The sequence below is a fragment of the Eptatretus burgeri genome, chromosome 10 (assembly GCF_056783735.1).
Source record: "Eptatretus burgeri isolate ZD-2024b chromosome 10, Ebu_testis_v1, whole genome shotgun sequence".
NCBI lineage: Eukaryota > Metazoa > Chordata > Myxini > Myxiniformes > Myxinidae > Eptatretus > Eptatretus burgeri.
The window spans coordinates 101,341,359-101,356,337 of NC_140970.1; the positions used below are offsets into that span (position 1 = coordinate 101,341,359).

Sequence of the window (14,979 nt, forward strand, 5' to 3'; positions counted from 1 at the left end):
ATATATATATATATATATATATATATATATATATGTATATGTGTGTATATGTGTATATGTATGTATATGTATGTATATATATATATATATATATATATATATGTGTGTGTATATTTATATGTATATATATATATATATATATACATATATATATATATATATATATATATATATATATATGTGTATATAGATATATGTGTGTATATATATATGTATGTATATATATATATATATATATATATATATGAATATATATGTGTGTATATGTATGTATATATAAAAATGAGCGTTTTTACAGCCATTTTTCCCTGCTGTGCAGGGGTTTGGCTTTTTCTTGAGGCAATGTTTTTTTTTTTTTTATGGCCGGATGCCCTTCCTGACGCTATATATATATATATATATATGTATATATATATATATATATATATATATATATATATATATATATATATATATATTCATTGTAAACTCACAACACATTTCACCCTGACTGCAACCTCGCACGTCATATGGTGAGTGTCACCCGTGGCTGAAAAGGTGAAACTACTGACCGGTTTCAGCCTTTGCTGGGCATCATCGGGGCAGTGTATCACATTCCCAACCACTGAAAGTGACTTTTTGGTTATGTACAAGTCATTGACGCCCCACTGATTCAGCCCTCACCGCTCACCATCAGTGGGGTGATATAAATGTTCGAAAGGGGTTTTCCTCGCGATCCATGTTCCTTTTCGTTTTGCCTTGAAAAAGGGAGTGAGTCCAGGATGGGGGTAGTCCAGATCAAATGGACCTCCTCTTCTCACCCATCCTGTTTTTGATGCTGTGCTATAATGTATGAAAGCAAATCATGTTTTCATATTTTTTGATTAATTACAAATTGAATACTTTGTCCCCCCCACCACCCCAATAGGTGCAATCTGATGGTGAGAGTGACTTCAAGGACTCCAATTTTGACTTGCAAAGCAGAATTTCGACCCCATGTAAGAACTTATGATGATAATACTGTCATGTGAAAATATTTTGGTCAAAATGAGTCATCTTTGTTTTACTTGATATCCCAAAATGTATATACGTTATACAATGCAGCACAGTTCGAAGTGAAATGTAACAAATATATGAGGAGTAAGTGGATAAAGATGGTATGAAGCTTGCGTGTCCTTTGAAGTGGTGAATAGAGAGCATTCAATACCAATCCATGTGTATTGTAATAAATCAAGGGTTAGAGAGGGATAGCTCAGAGATCACTCACCTTTGAGCCATCTCGTCTTAGTTTACGACGACATGATAAACCATCACTTGGGTGTTTTGCAAGCACGGTGTTGCATCGCTGAGTGCGCCTTCCGTCGGATGGGGCGTCTGCCAGAATTGCTGTTTAATGTTGGAGGTAAACGGAATCTTTCACAAAGAGTTGGCGAGTTACCACTGGCAGCCCAGCTAAATTCTAGGTGACTGCTCCAACCTACAGGGGAGCTCTGCATCAGCCGCAGAGCCACATTCTCAGAAATCTTTTAACTCGAACCCACGTACTGCATATGCTCAGAAATATTAATTCAAGCTTTTCTTCAGTCGGTCAGTCCCTGCTGTCAATTTTGTTGGAACTCGTCAATACCTGTTCCCTCCGGAAGTGAGTGCATTTGTTTTCAGAATTGGCAACGTTTCCCACCCACAATACCCCCTGACTCTGGCAGGGGTCAGTGGTTCAACCACCTTATCATTCCACGTGTGTGGGTGAACATTGCAAGTCGTCATCTCATCACACTCACAATGGTGGGGTAGATTTATTTAATGCCCATGATCTGACACTGGGTGCCCCAAGCACGAATGCAAAATTCCTGGAATGCAAAAAAAAGTACTGGAAATTCCTGAAAAACATGTCAAGTCCTTGAAAATTGCGCAAATAAAATAATCTCCTCAGTCCCCATCCAAATTGTTAATTCCATCAGTCTCTTGAAGAGAATGTTTCCAATTTTAACCTCACCAGGGATTCATCATTAAAGCCATGCCAAAATGCTTTCTCAGTTGGTTGTGGACCACAGAGCTAATCCGAACCCTCCTCCCCCTCACATCATGCTAATTTAGCTGGTAAATTATTCCCCTCTAATGTTGTGTCTCCTCCATAACTCTAAAAACCATAAAACCGAGCAGCCTGAAACTTTGCATGCGTACCATATTTTCCGGTGCATAAACCACATTTTTTTTTTTTAATCAGCAAAAAAGGTAAAGGTTGAGGGTGTGTGGTTAATACACAGCAATAGAAAAAAAAATCTGTCTTGAAAATGATCACTGGTGAAATTTTCATTATATTCCAAATGAACACTTTTGTTTTTAGCAGTCGGAACTGCTGTTAAGCTCAATTCCGCTGTTTAAATTTCGAAGATTGGTTCAGGTTAAGAGGTTGTACATCGTTTTATTAACAGTGTGCGCAATTTTTTTTAAAGTGGCACCCGGAGACATCCGCGTGTTGAGGCGCGTGGTGTAAATAGAGCCTCATGGCTCTGAAAACACCATTAAACACAAAAGAAGAAGATGAACACCTGGTCTTGCATTAAAAATGATTATTCACAATAGCTGGAGTCGAATAATGGAGCACCCACCTCAAATAAGCTGGCGCACGTGCATCCGACAACAGGCTGGGGGGGGGGGGGGGCGGTGACGTGACCCTTTAGAAGGGCCACTTTGTGCTTTGCGAGGACCATCACAGTGACGACAACGAGGATCGTCTTCGACGAGGAAAGCATTGATGAGGATGTCCTCGTGTTTAGCTGAAAAGCTTCATCAAACCCAAACGGCCCTTTTCAGGGCCACAAATAGTACAGTATGTATGATACCTGTATGAATCCCTTTTCCTTTTTTGAGGACGAATAAAATCCCCTTTAGAATATAAAAAAAATTAAGAAAGAAATCACCCCTTTTGCCAATAACAAGTTATTTTGTCAATAACTTTTTGTTTTAAATCACCCCTTTTGTCAATAACAGCCTTATTTAATTATATTGTGACGTCCACGGGACTTGAACAGTCCCGCCAACGTAGAATGAGCCGAAACGATGGAGGCGGTTTATTTCTATAACCCAAAGATGGCGGTTTCAATCGCTCTACCGCAAACGGGACGAGGAAGGTGGCACGAGTCGCTTTTCACTGAGTTGATAACGTTTATTTCTCTAACCAGAAATAACAAGACTCGGCAAGAAGAGGGATCCGGGGAGATTCGACGGGATGGTGGTGTGGGTTCGGGCGTGGGGAAAACACAGACAATTCCAATGAATATACAAATCTCAAACCCTCTAAGGCGCCAGGTACACACACACACACACACACACACACACACACACACACACACACACACACACACACACACACACAAAACGTAGCTGGTCCTGGTGGTCAGGCTGGCCCGTGGTGTGGACGCAACAGTCCCTGGATTGGCGTCGGACGAGCTGGCCTTGCTCTCGTCAGGGGGGCAGGAGAAACCGTGGTGCTGTCGACCTCCTGGTCTTGGCCCAAGTCCGCTCACAGCCGCCAGGGAACCAGTTCTGGCGCCAAATTGCGAGCAGGAGAGGGAGGCAGGTCCGCCCGCCGTTCGACCCCGTACTCCGAGCCAGCAGAACCCCAGAGCCAACCGAGGTGAGGCACAAGGCTCAGCAAGGCTACAAGACACGATGAAACCAGGATCGAAAACAGCCCAACAAAAAGCACGCTCCCAGCACAACAACCTCCACCAAAACGGTTTTTCTGTCCCGATCTTCTTCCTCTTCACCTTTTACCCGAACAGAGCCTTTTTATCCTCCCGTCCTCGTCACTTCCAATCGAGCCGTTTTATTGGCCCTGCGCCGTCGCCTTCCGCCAATCATAATCACGGGGCGGAGCCATCCGCAGCACTGTCCTGTGACGTCACGGCAAGCCTCCAGAGAATACTAAAAGGGGTTTACGCAGACACACTTACCCTATCCCGTATCCCTATCTAATTACGTGACAATTATCATTTCCCCCTTGAAGAAATGGACATTTACTAGACAACTTATCACCACTGAATTGCTACTTATTACATCGAGATCCTGGTAAACTCGAACAGCATGGCATACCTAATTAAACATCCTAATTACCCTTTGAATGCATACCCCCCCCCTCAAACGTAACAATATCCTTGACTCGATGCATCCTCGACCACCTCACTCTCTGGGGTCTTAAGGCGGTTCCTGGGTTACCTCGCTTGATTCTGAAGCCGCCATGTTTTTTAGCCTGCTCAACCATGCCATGATTTGGAACAGGCCGCAACGATTTCTTAACGATAAAGATTTTTCTTTTCCCACTTTCCTCACTCGTATTATTGAATGCCTGTTCATCACAGCTACGAATCGCTGGGTACATTGCAATGCTTATAAACGCCTGGAGATGCCAGTATTGGTGGCTTTATTTCATTTCTGCACATTGCCATAACCTTAAGAATCTCTTAATCTAAGCTGAATTGCAAAATTTAAGCTCCAGAATGGAACTTAGCAGCAGTTCAGACTGCAAAAAATGTTTTCATTTGTCTAATTCGGACATAGTTTGGACATTCGGACATAGCTATCGCTTGCCATCCATTTCATTGGAGTGCTTAAGCCGCTTGCTGAGCTCCCTACAGTGGTACAGTTCATGTCCCGATTGAGTTGTACAGTCGGCAGTTGCTCTAATGTAGAGGTATATATTTGGGTATATTCAGATCTGTAATTTTGGGACTCTCCGTGTGCGTGCGTGCGTGCACGCCTGCATGCTTGTTGCACTTACCCTAACAGCCCCTCTATGCAAGCTATTATCTAGTTGTATTGTTATGCTTGTACACATTTTTGCCATTGCTTGATGTGCAGCAAGGCCAAGTGGTGAGTTGGGTGAGATGGAAATGTTGGAGGATCTGGAGGAAGTACTTCTGGAAGGAGATCTCTTAGAAGTGACCTTTAATGAGACGGAGCAACTTTGGCGAATCTTGCGCTCGCTGCAGCCTGCCCCTTGCCAAGTGATTTACTTCGACCAGGTGAGCACTGAACAGCCATTTGTTTTTGAATCATCTGTTTGATAAGTTTGGCTGAAACCAATCTTGTTTACATTGCCAATGTTGGGAGGTAAACTACTCCATGAGATTATTGATATTTTTCAAGCAAGGCATTGTGGAATCATGAGTCCACTTCATCAATGATGTTGGACGCAAGTCCATTTGGTGGGGGATTCGGACTTGGAATGCCAAGGACTTGGACTTTGCCCGTGTCCGGCGAAACGTAGTGCACAGTAAAAATAAAAAAGTAAAAAGGTCATTTGGACCATCCTTTCCATATCATGCTCTTAACCTTTTAACACGATACATCATACTAACTGAGCAAAAGCGACGTGAAAATAACTTCCAAATACATTTTCTGAATAACAAGGTGTGTTATTTATAATATCAGGAAGAAAAGTCTCACGGATGTCGGGTCAGAGGTTATGCGATCATACAAGACTAATGGAGAGTTGTTTTGCGAGGGGTTACACGGCAAACATGTAAACAGAGAAAACCAGTGACAGGTGTGTATGAATTTATACTCAGCTCGTTTAAGTTCTCAATTTTATACATATTTTCTTTATTCCATGTTCGATATAGGCAGCGGTTCACTTCACTGGTACTCAGGAACTCATGCGTGGTAAAAAAATTTTTATTAAAAAAAACCCCCAAAACTAAATGTATACTTCAAAGATGTTCGGAAAGCTCAAAAGCGTACTCGCGCAGCAAAGGCTTTTGATAGAAAGTTTTCTCAGCTGATGTCAGTAAGATTCTTCCGTGATAAATCTGATAATTGATTTGCAGTGATTTCAAAGTTTAAGTTTATAAATTATAATATTTATAAGCTATACTGTGTGTATAACTTTCTGGAGTGGATGTTCTGAGAGAGCGCACTTACAGAGGAGTAAGATGCATACAAAGCTGAGTGGCGCATTAAAAATCGGAGTGGCGATTGGGAAAGCGATGGTTATGGGAGAATGCAAGGGGTGGATGAGATGGATATGTAAGCAAAATTTTGGGAGGGGTGGGGATGGTTTGACAGGGATCGAAAATATCCTGGCTTTGGATGGGGGGTGGGGGGGGTCAGCTGTTTATCACCACCTTAAAGACAACTCTCCACCACCTGAGAAGGTGGTGAACAGCTGTCTTGAAGACTGGGAGGGATGAATGAGATTGAGGAGAGTGTTGAAGGTGATTCCACAGATGGGAAAAGAGGAATAAGTGAGAGGTGAGCAGTGGTTCTGGATTGAGGCAGTTTCACGAGGAGGAGGTTTCTGGTGAACCGTGTGCATCCTGCAGATAATTGGAGGGGTGGGGGGACAGAGCGTGCAAGACCAGAAATGGTGTGGAAGAAGACAGAGACCACCAACTTGTCGTCGTTGACGAAATAATAGACCCATAGATTCAGCTTCATCGCGAGTGATTTCAATGATCTTGAAAGCCTTGGTTTATATGGTGTCAAGCTGAGAAAAATGTGAGGCAGGGGAGCGAGCACTCTATCAAGCTGCAGAGATGAAAGCTTTGGAGGTGGATAGTAGCTCAGGTGTGCCAAGGAAGGACTTTGAACGACGGAGGATGCCCAGTTGGCGTCTGGCTTTGGAGGCCAACTTGGAAATGCGGCTTCCCCAAGAGAAATCATGGTTGAGAGTGAGACCCAAGAGTTTGAGTGACGAAACCTCTGAGACGGTTGAAGGAAGATAGGAGAGAGACAGAAAGAGACAGACAGAGAGAGAGAGAGAGAGAGAGATAGAGAGATAGAGAGATAGAGAGATAGAGAGATAGAGAGATAGAGAGATAGAGAGATAGAGAGATAGAGAGATAGAGAGATATATAGAGACAGAGACATTGTGAGAGAGAGATAGAGAGATATATAGAGACAGAGACATTGTGAGAGAGAGATAGAGAGATATATAGAGACAGAGACATTGTGAGAGAGAGATAGAGAGATATATAGAGACAGAGACATTGTGAGAGAGAGATAGAGAGATATATAGAGACAGAGACATTGTGAGAGAGAGATAGAGAGATATATAGAGACAGAGACATTGTGAGAGAGAGATAGAGAGATATATAGAGACAGAGACATTGTGAGAGAGAGATAGAGAGATATATAGAGACAGAGACATTGTGAGAGAGAGATAGAGAGATATATAGAGACAGAGACATTGTGAGAGAGAGATAGAGAGATATATAGAGACAGAGACATTGTGAGAGAGAGATAGAGAGATATATAGAGACAGAGACATTGTGAGAGAGAGATAGAGAGATATATAGAGACAGAGACATTGTGAGAGAGAGATATAGATATATAGAGACAGAGACATTGTGAGAGAGAGATATAGATATATAGAGACAGAGACATTGTGAGAGAGAGATATAGATATATAGAGACAGAGACATTGTGAGAGAGAGATATAGATATATAGAGACAGAGACATTGTGAGAGAGAGATATAGATATATAGAGACAGAGACATTGTGAGAGAGAGATATAGATATATAGAGACAGAGACATTGTGAGAGAGAGATATAGATATATAGAGACAGAGACATTGTGAGAGAGAGATTGTGAGATATAGAGACAGAGAGAGAGAGAGAGAGAAAAAGAGAGAGAGATTGTGAGAGAGATAGATACAGAGACACAGACAGAGAGGGTGAGAGTGAGAGAGAGAGAGACAGACAGACAGAGAGACATTGTGATAGAGAGAGAGACAGACAGACACAGAGACACAGAGACACAGAGACACAGAGACACAGAGACAGAGAGACAGAGAGACAGAGAGACCGAGACTTTTTTGTCCCTCAGGATTTCAGGATGAGGAATTTTAAAAATTCAATGACATGAATGGGATTTTTCTTTTTCCCCTTTTCCTTTGGGTTCGGATTAAGGTTCATCATATTACAGTGTAAGGGGGATTTGTGCGAATGCAGAAAGTGGTCAGATACTCCTGTACAACAAAAATTGAAGATTTTTATCACAATTTATGAATTGAATAAGCGACCCAATCATCCAAATATGGTCAGATTCAGTTTCCTCGTCAAAGTAACCCAGAAATGTCTTAAAATTTATTTAAAGTGAAATCCAGAAATATCTTATTTACATAACTATTCAACCCACTGAGTCAATACTTTGTAGAAGTTCTTTTGGCAGCGATTACAGCTTTGAGTCTTCTTGGGTATGTCTGTATCAGCTTTGCACACCTGGATTTGGGGATTTTCTCCCATTCTCCCTTGTAGATTTGCTGAAGCTCTGCTGTTCACTGACATTCCCCATCCAACTTGACAATCTTGAAGTATTTCCACAGATTGTCAATGGGATTCAAGTCTGGGCTTTGGCTGGGTCACTCAAGAACTTTCACGTTCTTGTTCTGAAACCATTCCAGTGTTGCTTTGGCTGTATGGTTGAGGTCATTGTCCTGTTGGAGTGTAAATCTTTGCCACAGTCTGAGGTATTTTGCACTCTGAAGCAAGTTATTCTTAAGGATTTACCTGTATTTGACTCCATTCATTGTTCCCTCTATCCTCAAGTCTCCCAGTCCCTACCACTGAAAATCATCCCCATAGCATGATGATGCTGCCACCACCAAGCTTCATGGTGGGGATGGTGTTTGATGGGTGATGAGCTGTGCTCGGTTTGCTCCAGGCATTGTGCTTTGCACTCAGGTCAAAGAGTTCAATTTTCATCTCATCAACCACAGAATCTTTTGCCTCATGCTCCCAGAGACTTTCACATACCTTTTTGCAAACTCCAGGTGAGCTGTCATGTCTTTTTCTCAGGAGTGGATTCTGTCTGGCCACTCTCTGATAAAGCCGAGATTTGTGAAGTCCTGCAGAGATTGTTGTCCTTCCGGCAAGTTCTCCCATCTCAGCCAAGGAACTCTGGAGTTATATCAGAGTGGTCATTGGGTTCTTGGTCACCTCGCTGACCAAGGTCCTTCTTGCCCAGTTGATCAGTTTGGTCAGACGTCCCGCTCTCGGAAGAGTCTGGGTAGTTCCATATTCTTTCCATTTCCTCATGATGGAGATCACTGTGCTCTTGGGAACCTTCAACACTCAAGAACTTGTTTTACACACTTCCCCAGATCTATGACTCCTCACAATTGTATCTCAGAGTTCTCCGGACAGTTCCTTGGATTTCATGTTGAGAGTTTCTGCTCTGACATGCACTGTCAACTGTGGAACCTTATATAGAAAGGTGTCTCTCTTTCTAAATCATGCCCAATCAATTGAATTGGCCACAGGTGGACTCCAAGTTTTAGAGACGTCTCAAGGATGATCAAAGGAAATTGGATGCACCTGAGCTCAATTTACTGTGTCAGAGTGAAGGGGGTTGAATACTTATTGATGCAAGACATTTCAGCTTTTAATTTTAAATTAATTTGTAAAAATTTCTAAAAACATGTTCTCACTTTGTCGTTACGAGGTATTTTGTGTAGATCGGTGACAAAAAAAATTTAAGTTTAATCAACTTTGAATTCAGGCCGTAACACAACAAAGTGTGACAAACATCAAGGGGTGTGAATATTTTCTCAAGGCACCGTAGGAATCTTGTGCTAACAACGCACCATCGTCCTTTGTCAGATAAATTGTAGTCTCGATGCCAAACAGCCATTTCAGGGCAAAGCGTGCTTTCGCGTCATTTTGAAGGTTTTTTTTTTTGGTTGATTCATCATCTCTGGGCTATCCTGAATGAGAATCAGCCAGGTGCCCAGACTCGCACCCGGGAGGAATTTTTTTTTAGAGGAGAAAAACAAAATGGCCACCATCAACTTTCAATAAATAGTTTTTGGCAATATCTTCACTTCAAATGCACTTGCAAACACAATTTTGGTGTCTACTACTAAGTTTCATGCGACAGACAAGGTAAAGGTTGATGATTCTCTCAAGATTGGACGACAACAGATGGCGGAATTTGAATCTGGATGGCCAATAAGCTTCAACAAGACACGAATCAAGAAAGTGACCCTGATGACTTCCACCAAAAAGAGCATCAAGCTGGATGGAAGGCCAGTATATGATACCGAATTGATCTACACCCGAGTCATATGTCTCCAACAATACAGGGATATTGATATCAAGGATGTCCTCTCTTACGAACTGTCCCCTGTCCCAGCCTCCTTGTTTGATGAGAGCGGTGCGATGCGGGCTCAGTCGAAAGCAATCCTGAAGACGAAACTCCAAGTTGAGCAATCAAGTCGAATCCAAGGTGTTCCAGATGCTGTCATCATCGATGGATGCACCATGTTATGCACTGTACATTGGCCCACAAATGGTACAGTTGAGGATTATGTGATCAACTTCATGGGAACCAAATACCACCTGGAGTGTTGTGACGTATACCTGATTTTCGACAGGTACATCAAAATCAGCACAAAACGAATGACGAGATCCAGTCGTGCAGGTCATGATTCAAGTCGAAAACATCTCAACTTACACACAACACTTCCAGCACAAAAAGTGGTCCTAAATGTAGCCCACAACAAAGTACAACTGATCGATTTGATCTGTCAGTATCTGATGACCCACATTGTGGACAACCAGACCAAACTGGTGATCACCGGAAAAGATCCTACACCAGTACAAGTATGGAACAATTCCACTCTCCAGAGACAGGATCTGAAAACACACCATGAAGAAGCAGATGTCATCATCATCCATCACTTAGAATTGTATCAGGTGTCAGTGATGACTCATACATCAAAGTGGTCTGCGACGATACAGATGTCTTTGTCCTGTTTATTCATTTCTTCCTCGAGGAGAAGATGACTGTGGATGTCAGCATGGAGAGTCCGTGTGCTGGGAGGGCGAACGTAGACATTCGCCAAACAGCACTGAAACACAAAAGCATCGCCAAATATCTGCCTGCTGTACATGCTCTGACCGGATGCGATACTGTGTCGTATTTGTTTGGCATTGGAAAGGCCACAGCGCTGAAGGTACTAATGGGCGAACATCATCCCACCTTACTTGGTCAGCTGGAAGCAGACGAGGAAAAGATGATATCTGAGGCAACTACCTTCATTGCTGCCTGTTATGGTTCCAAAGTCGAAGGTGATATGTCCACACACCGGTATCAGTTGTGGAAGTCGAAGATGGCAAACTCCATGATTACCTCTGCTCTGAAATTGAAGTCGTTGCCCCCATCGCATGATGCCTTTGTTCAACATGTACATCGAGCTCATCATCAAGTCATTATATGGAAATCGGCCACTCAGTCAGACCCTCCGAACTTGGATCCCATCAAGTATGGATGGCAAGAAGGTGAGGACGGTGCGACGTTGTGGCCAACCACACTTCCACCTGATGTGTCTGCTGCACCAGTCACCATTCTGCAGCTGATCAAGTGTGGATGCTCCACCAGCCGGCCATGTTCCACCGGGAGGTGTGGTTGTGTGGCAGCACAGATGTCATGTTCGATGTTTTGCAGTTGTAATGCTGGATCAGACTGTTGTAACGAACAGACAAGGGCAGTAGCTGATAATCATGACGACGATGACGAAGATTGAACATAATGTATAACATTGCATCCTCAACAAAGTTAATATTTGTTTGCCGAAAAATAATAGGTAATTTCAAAATCATATACATGTACATACTTACTTTAATATATAACCCAAAGTCATAGTCAACTACCCACATGTATCCGGATATATTGGTGTAAAAATAGTATTCCAATATAATCATCAATTCATTGATCATTGCAAGTAAGTTACTTCAGCTGCCATTGACTATTATTGTACATAGTATTAATATTTGAGGGTTCATCAAATTCAATTTCTTACTCAAAGTGATCAGTGGAACTGCAAAATAGCCATTTTTAATATTAAAATGGTGGCCATCTTGAAAATATGAGACGGGTCTTCTATATATACACCTTCAATCTTATCTTTATCGGATTCCGTGACCATGAAAACAGTAGTAGACACCAAAATTGCGTGTGTAAGTGCATTAGAAGTGAAGATATAGCCCAAAACAGAATTTATCGAAAGTCGGTGGTGGCCATTTTGTTTTTCGCCTCAAAAAAAATTCCTCAAGGGTGCGAGTCTGGCTCCCAGCTGATTCAGATTCAGGATAGCTCAGAGATGATGAATCAACAACAAAAAACAAACAAAAAAAAAAAACTTAATGACGCCACAACATGCTTTTTCACATTTCCGCTGGACTATTGACATCTTTCCACATCGAGACCACATTCAGTTAACTCGTCATGGCTAAACAAAATTGTTCGACTCCTGATAGATTGTACAGTTAACTTGGTGTATGTGTGCGTGCCTGCACGTGCACATTTGTTCTCAACAAAACACTCACATGAAAACAAGACCAAGTTACCAGCATTAAGTGAAGACTCAGCCCAAGTAATCTGAACCAAACCAGTGATGTAAAACATCATGTAGTCTGGGCGGCGCAGTGTGATTACACTCCACTGAATGCATGTTGGGATCTGGATGGAGTATATTGACAAGTTAAGACTTTGAATATCGAAGATATTCAGGTAATTAATTACCTCCATGCTTTTTGAAAAATAAATAAATAAATAGGGGCAATGCCCTGGTGCTCACCTGGTAGAACCAGGGTGTTAACCCACTGGCAGGTGTGGACAACCCACAAAATAGGTCTCTATCGAGTGCAGCCTGTGGCTGCTGGTTGCATCATTGGCTGGGACGCGGCTATGCCGCTGATGCAGTGTCCCCCTTACCAGCACACTGGTGCTCATTTTGCCGACCTCGGAAGGATGACAGGCTGAGTCAACCTCCTGGTGTATTTTTCATTCAGCGGCCAATGGGGCTTGAACTCAGTTGAACTCAGGACCCGAGGATCCCAAGCTAGGATCCCAAGCCGCCACCCTAACCACTAAGCCAACACCAGGCTACAAAATAGGCAACGGAGAAGAAAGTAAATACCATCACAGGTGATGAAGGTTGTGATCAAATTTCATCGGAATCGTGTGCATTTTGAGAAGAGCAAATACCTATTTTGGGGAGTTAAACCCACACCCTCTGACACACCCCCAACCCCCTTCCACCTCCTTGGACCCTAATTTTTTTTAATGCCATGAGCAAACTTTAATCCATCACAGGTGAAGAAGGTTGTGGTGTAGTTTTAAAGAATATCTGAGTGTTTACATAATGACTGACACCGCACAATGCTCATACCTCACCTGAAATATGTTCCAGGTGAGCTAAAAAAAAAACGGGGGATATTATAATTTGCTCCACATTATCTCCTTCTAAAGAGTTGGGCAGACATTCACCAAACATGGGAGTCGTGGTTACCGCAGGGCAAGAGAGTATCATTTTGGCCCCGCCCCCTGAGGTGGGGTCAAAAGGTCAAATACCCCAAAAAATAAAAATGCAATTGTGGGCACATTTTTAATGAAACTTCATATAAGCAATCAACGTTGGGAGACGTATGAAATATGTAACGATTTTATGGATTTGACCCCCAGTTCATGCCTCCAGGGGGTGGGGACTTTGGGTCACATGGGTCAAAATGGGAAGAAAAAAAAAAAAGTACCTCTGATATTGGGTCATTCATTCCTGGTGGAACTTTTTGACATCTTTCGACTTTGTTATCGGTGGGAAGATTTGCGATGGCGTGCCATTGACCGCTCTTGTTCAGATATTGCTATAGATTATAACACGGTGTTAATTTTCTTGCTTCGAGTATTGTTCAGCAGTGCAGCTCAGTGAAAAGAGACAACCGATACGATTGGTGGATAATTGCTCGAAGGACTGAGATTTGATTTCAATAACTCTTTTCTTCCCGTCTGTGTTCTGCCCAGCTTGGCTCGACATCCGTTGCTAAGGCCAAGACGCGGGACAGGCAGCAGCACTGCAAGCGAAAGCCACATTTGGGTCAAGATGGTGTTGAAGATTGCGGCGACGGTGAAGAAGGTGGAAAGAAGATCAAAGAGGAGCTGGAAAACGAAAACTATGGCAACTCTCCTGAACCAGCAACGGGGTGCACGAGCGACGACGTGAAAGGACTGCAGACGTGAGGTTGCCCGCGGTGTGTAAAAAATTGCTTCACCGGAACTCCAAGCAAACAAAACAAATTTGATATTTCTGCATCTTCTGCTTTATTCTATCGGAAAAGTTATTTTACAGCCTAGACGTTGTCCACAAGGATCGAGGACTGGTTACCTACTGTACACGAGACGCTGTACATGTCATTTATTTGTTTTGAAGCCATATCTGTATCAACATGGATGTTGCTATGCATGTACAGGCACACTGGGAAGGCTTCATGGCGCAGATGGATAGGCTGCACACGTTGCAGAAAACTTGTATTTATTGTAACATGTTACAGTATTTGTAAAATAAGTTTTTTTTTTTTGTTTGTAGCTTCTGAGAACATGACGAATGTTGTATTCAGGGAAGTTACATGTACTCGCATGATATGCGGTTTAAATTGACCTTTGGACCAACTGGAAAAAACAAACACAAACTTGACTCCCTTAGACTTTACGTGCACTCCAAATTCTCAAACCTTTGTTTTCTATACCTGTGCAGATTTTGCCTTTAAAAACACGATCTGCCTCGATGACTTCACTCTGTTAAAAACACACACATTAAAAAAAAAAAAAATGGACCAGCTGCTGATCCGCATGGAATGAACTTTATTTATCATGTTACTACACGGGCAAGTTTCCGTATCACGGCACACACGCACAAAACAAATGACTACTGACATTCCAAAGTCTTCAGGGGATCGGCTCCTGCAGAAGCCGCACAACGTTTTGCACAACATCCGCCGAGGTAGCTTCACCGCCGATGTCTGGGGTGTGGACCTGCAGGACAAAAAGGACATTAAGCGAGATGACAAATCATGATTGTTTATTACCAGATCTGTTCCCGAACAACAACAAAAAAAACAATAATAATATTACTAATAAAGTGTGCCTTTCGTGTCATGTTGCATCGTTCACGTCCTACATTATAAAAATCGCCGACCTGTGATGAAAACAGGGCTTC

The 14,979-nt window shown here is 42.5% G+C and overlaps 2 protein-coding genes across 5 annotated transcripts in view; one reads left to right on the forward strand and one right to left on the reverse strand.

Annotated features, from left to right (window-relative positions):
• Positions 1 to 14,448, forward strand: part of LOC147019294 (lysine-specific demethylase 5C-like) — a 131,675-nt gene extending 117,227 nt beyond the window's left edge. The window contains exons 26-28 of one of the 2 annotated variants that reach the window (XM_085899673.1): positions 908 to 977; positions 4,843 to 5,006; positions 5,416 to 5,539. In XM_085899673.1, coding sequence (XP_085755799.1) covers positions 908 to 977; positions 4,843 to 5,006; positions 5,416 to 5,469 — 288 coding nt within the window. In that variant the 3' untranslated portion in view covers positions 5,470 to 5,539. Of the gene's footprint in view, positions 1 to 907; positions 978 to 4,842; positions 5,007 to 5,415; positions 5,540 to 13,787 lie in introns of those variants that run through there. The other variant, XM_085899672.1, reaches the window with a different exon arrangement.
• A 47-nt stretch (positions 14,449 to 14,495) lies between these two features.
• IDH3G (isocitrate dehydrogenase (NAD(+)) 3 non-catalytic subunit gamma) overlaps positions 14,496 to 14,979 on the reverse strand; it is a 71,102-nt gene continuing 70,618 nt past the window's right edge. For 2 of the 3 annotated variants that reach the window (XM_085899677.1, XM_085899675.1), the window contains one exon: positions 14,605 to 14,795. In XM_085899677.1, the coding sequence (XP_085755803.1) occupies positions 14,709 to 14,795 (87 nt within the window). In that variant the 3' untranslated portion in view covers positions 14,605 to 14,708. Of the gene's footprint in view, positions 14,559 to 14,604; positions 14,796 to 14,979 lie in introns of those variants that run through there. The other variant, XM_085899676.1, reaches the window with a different exon arrangement.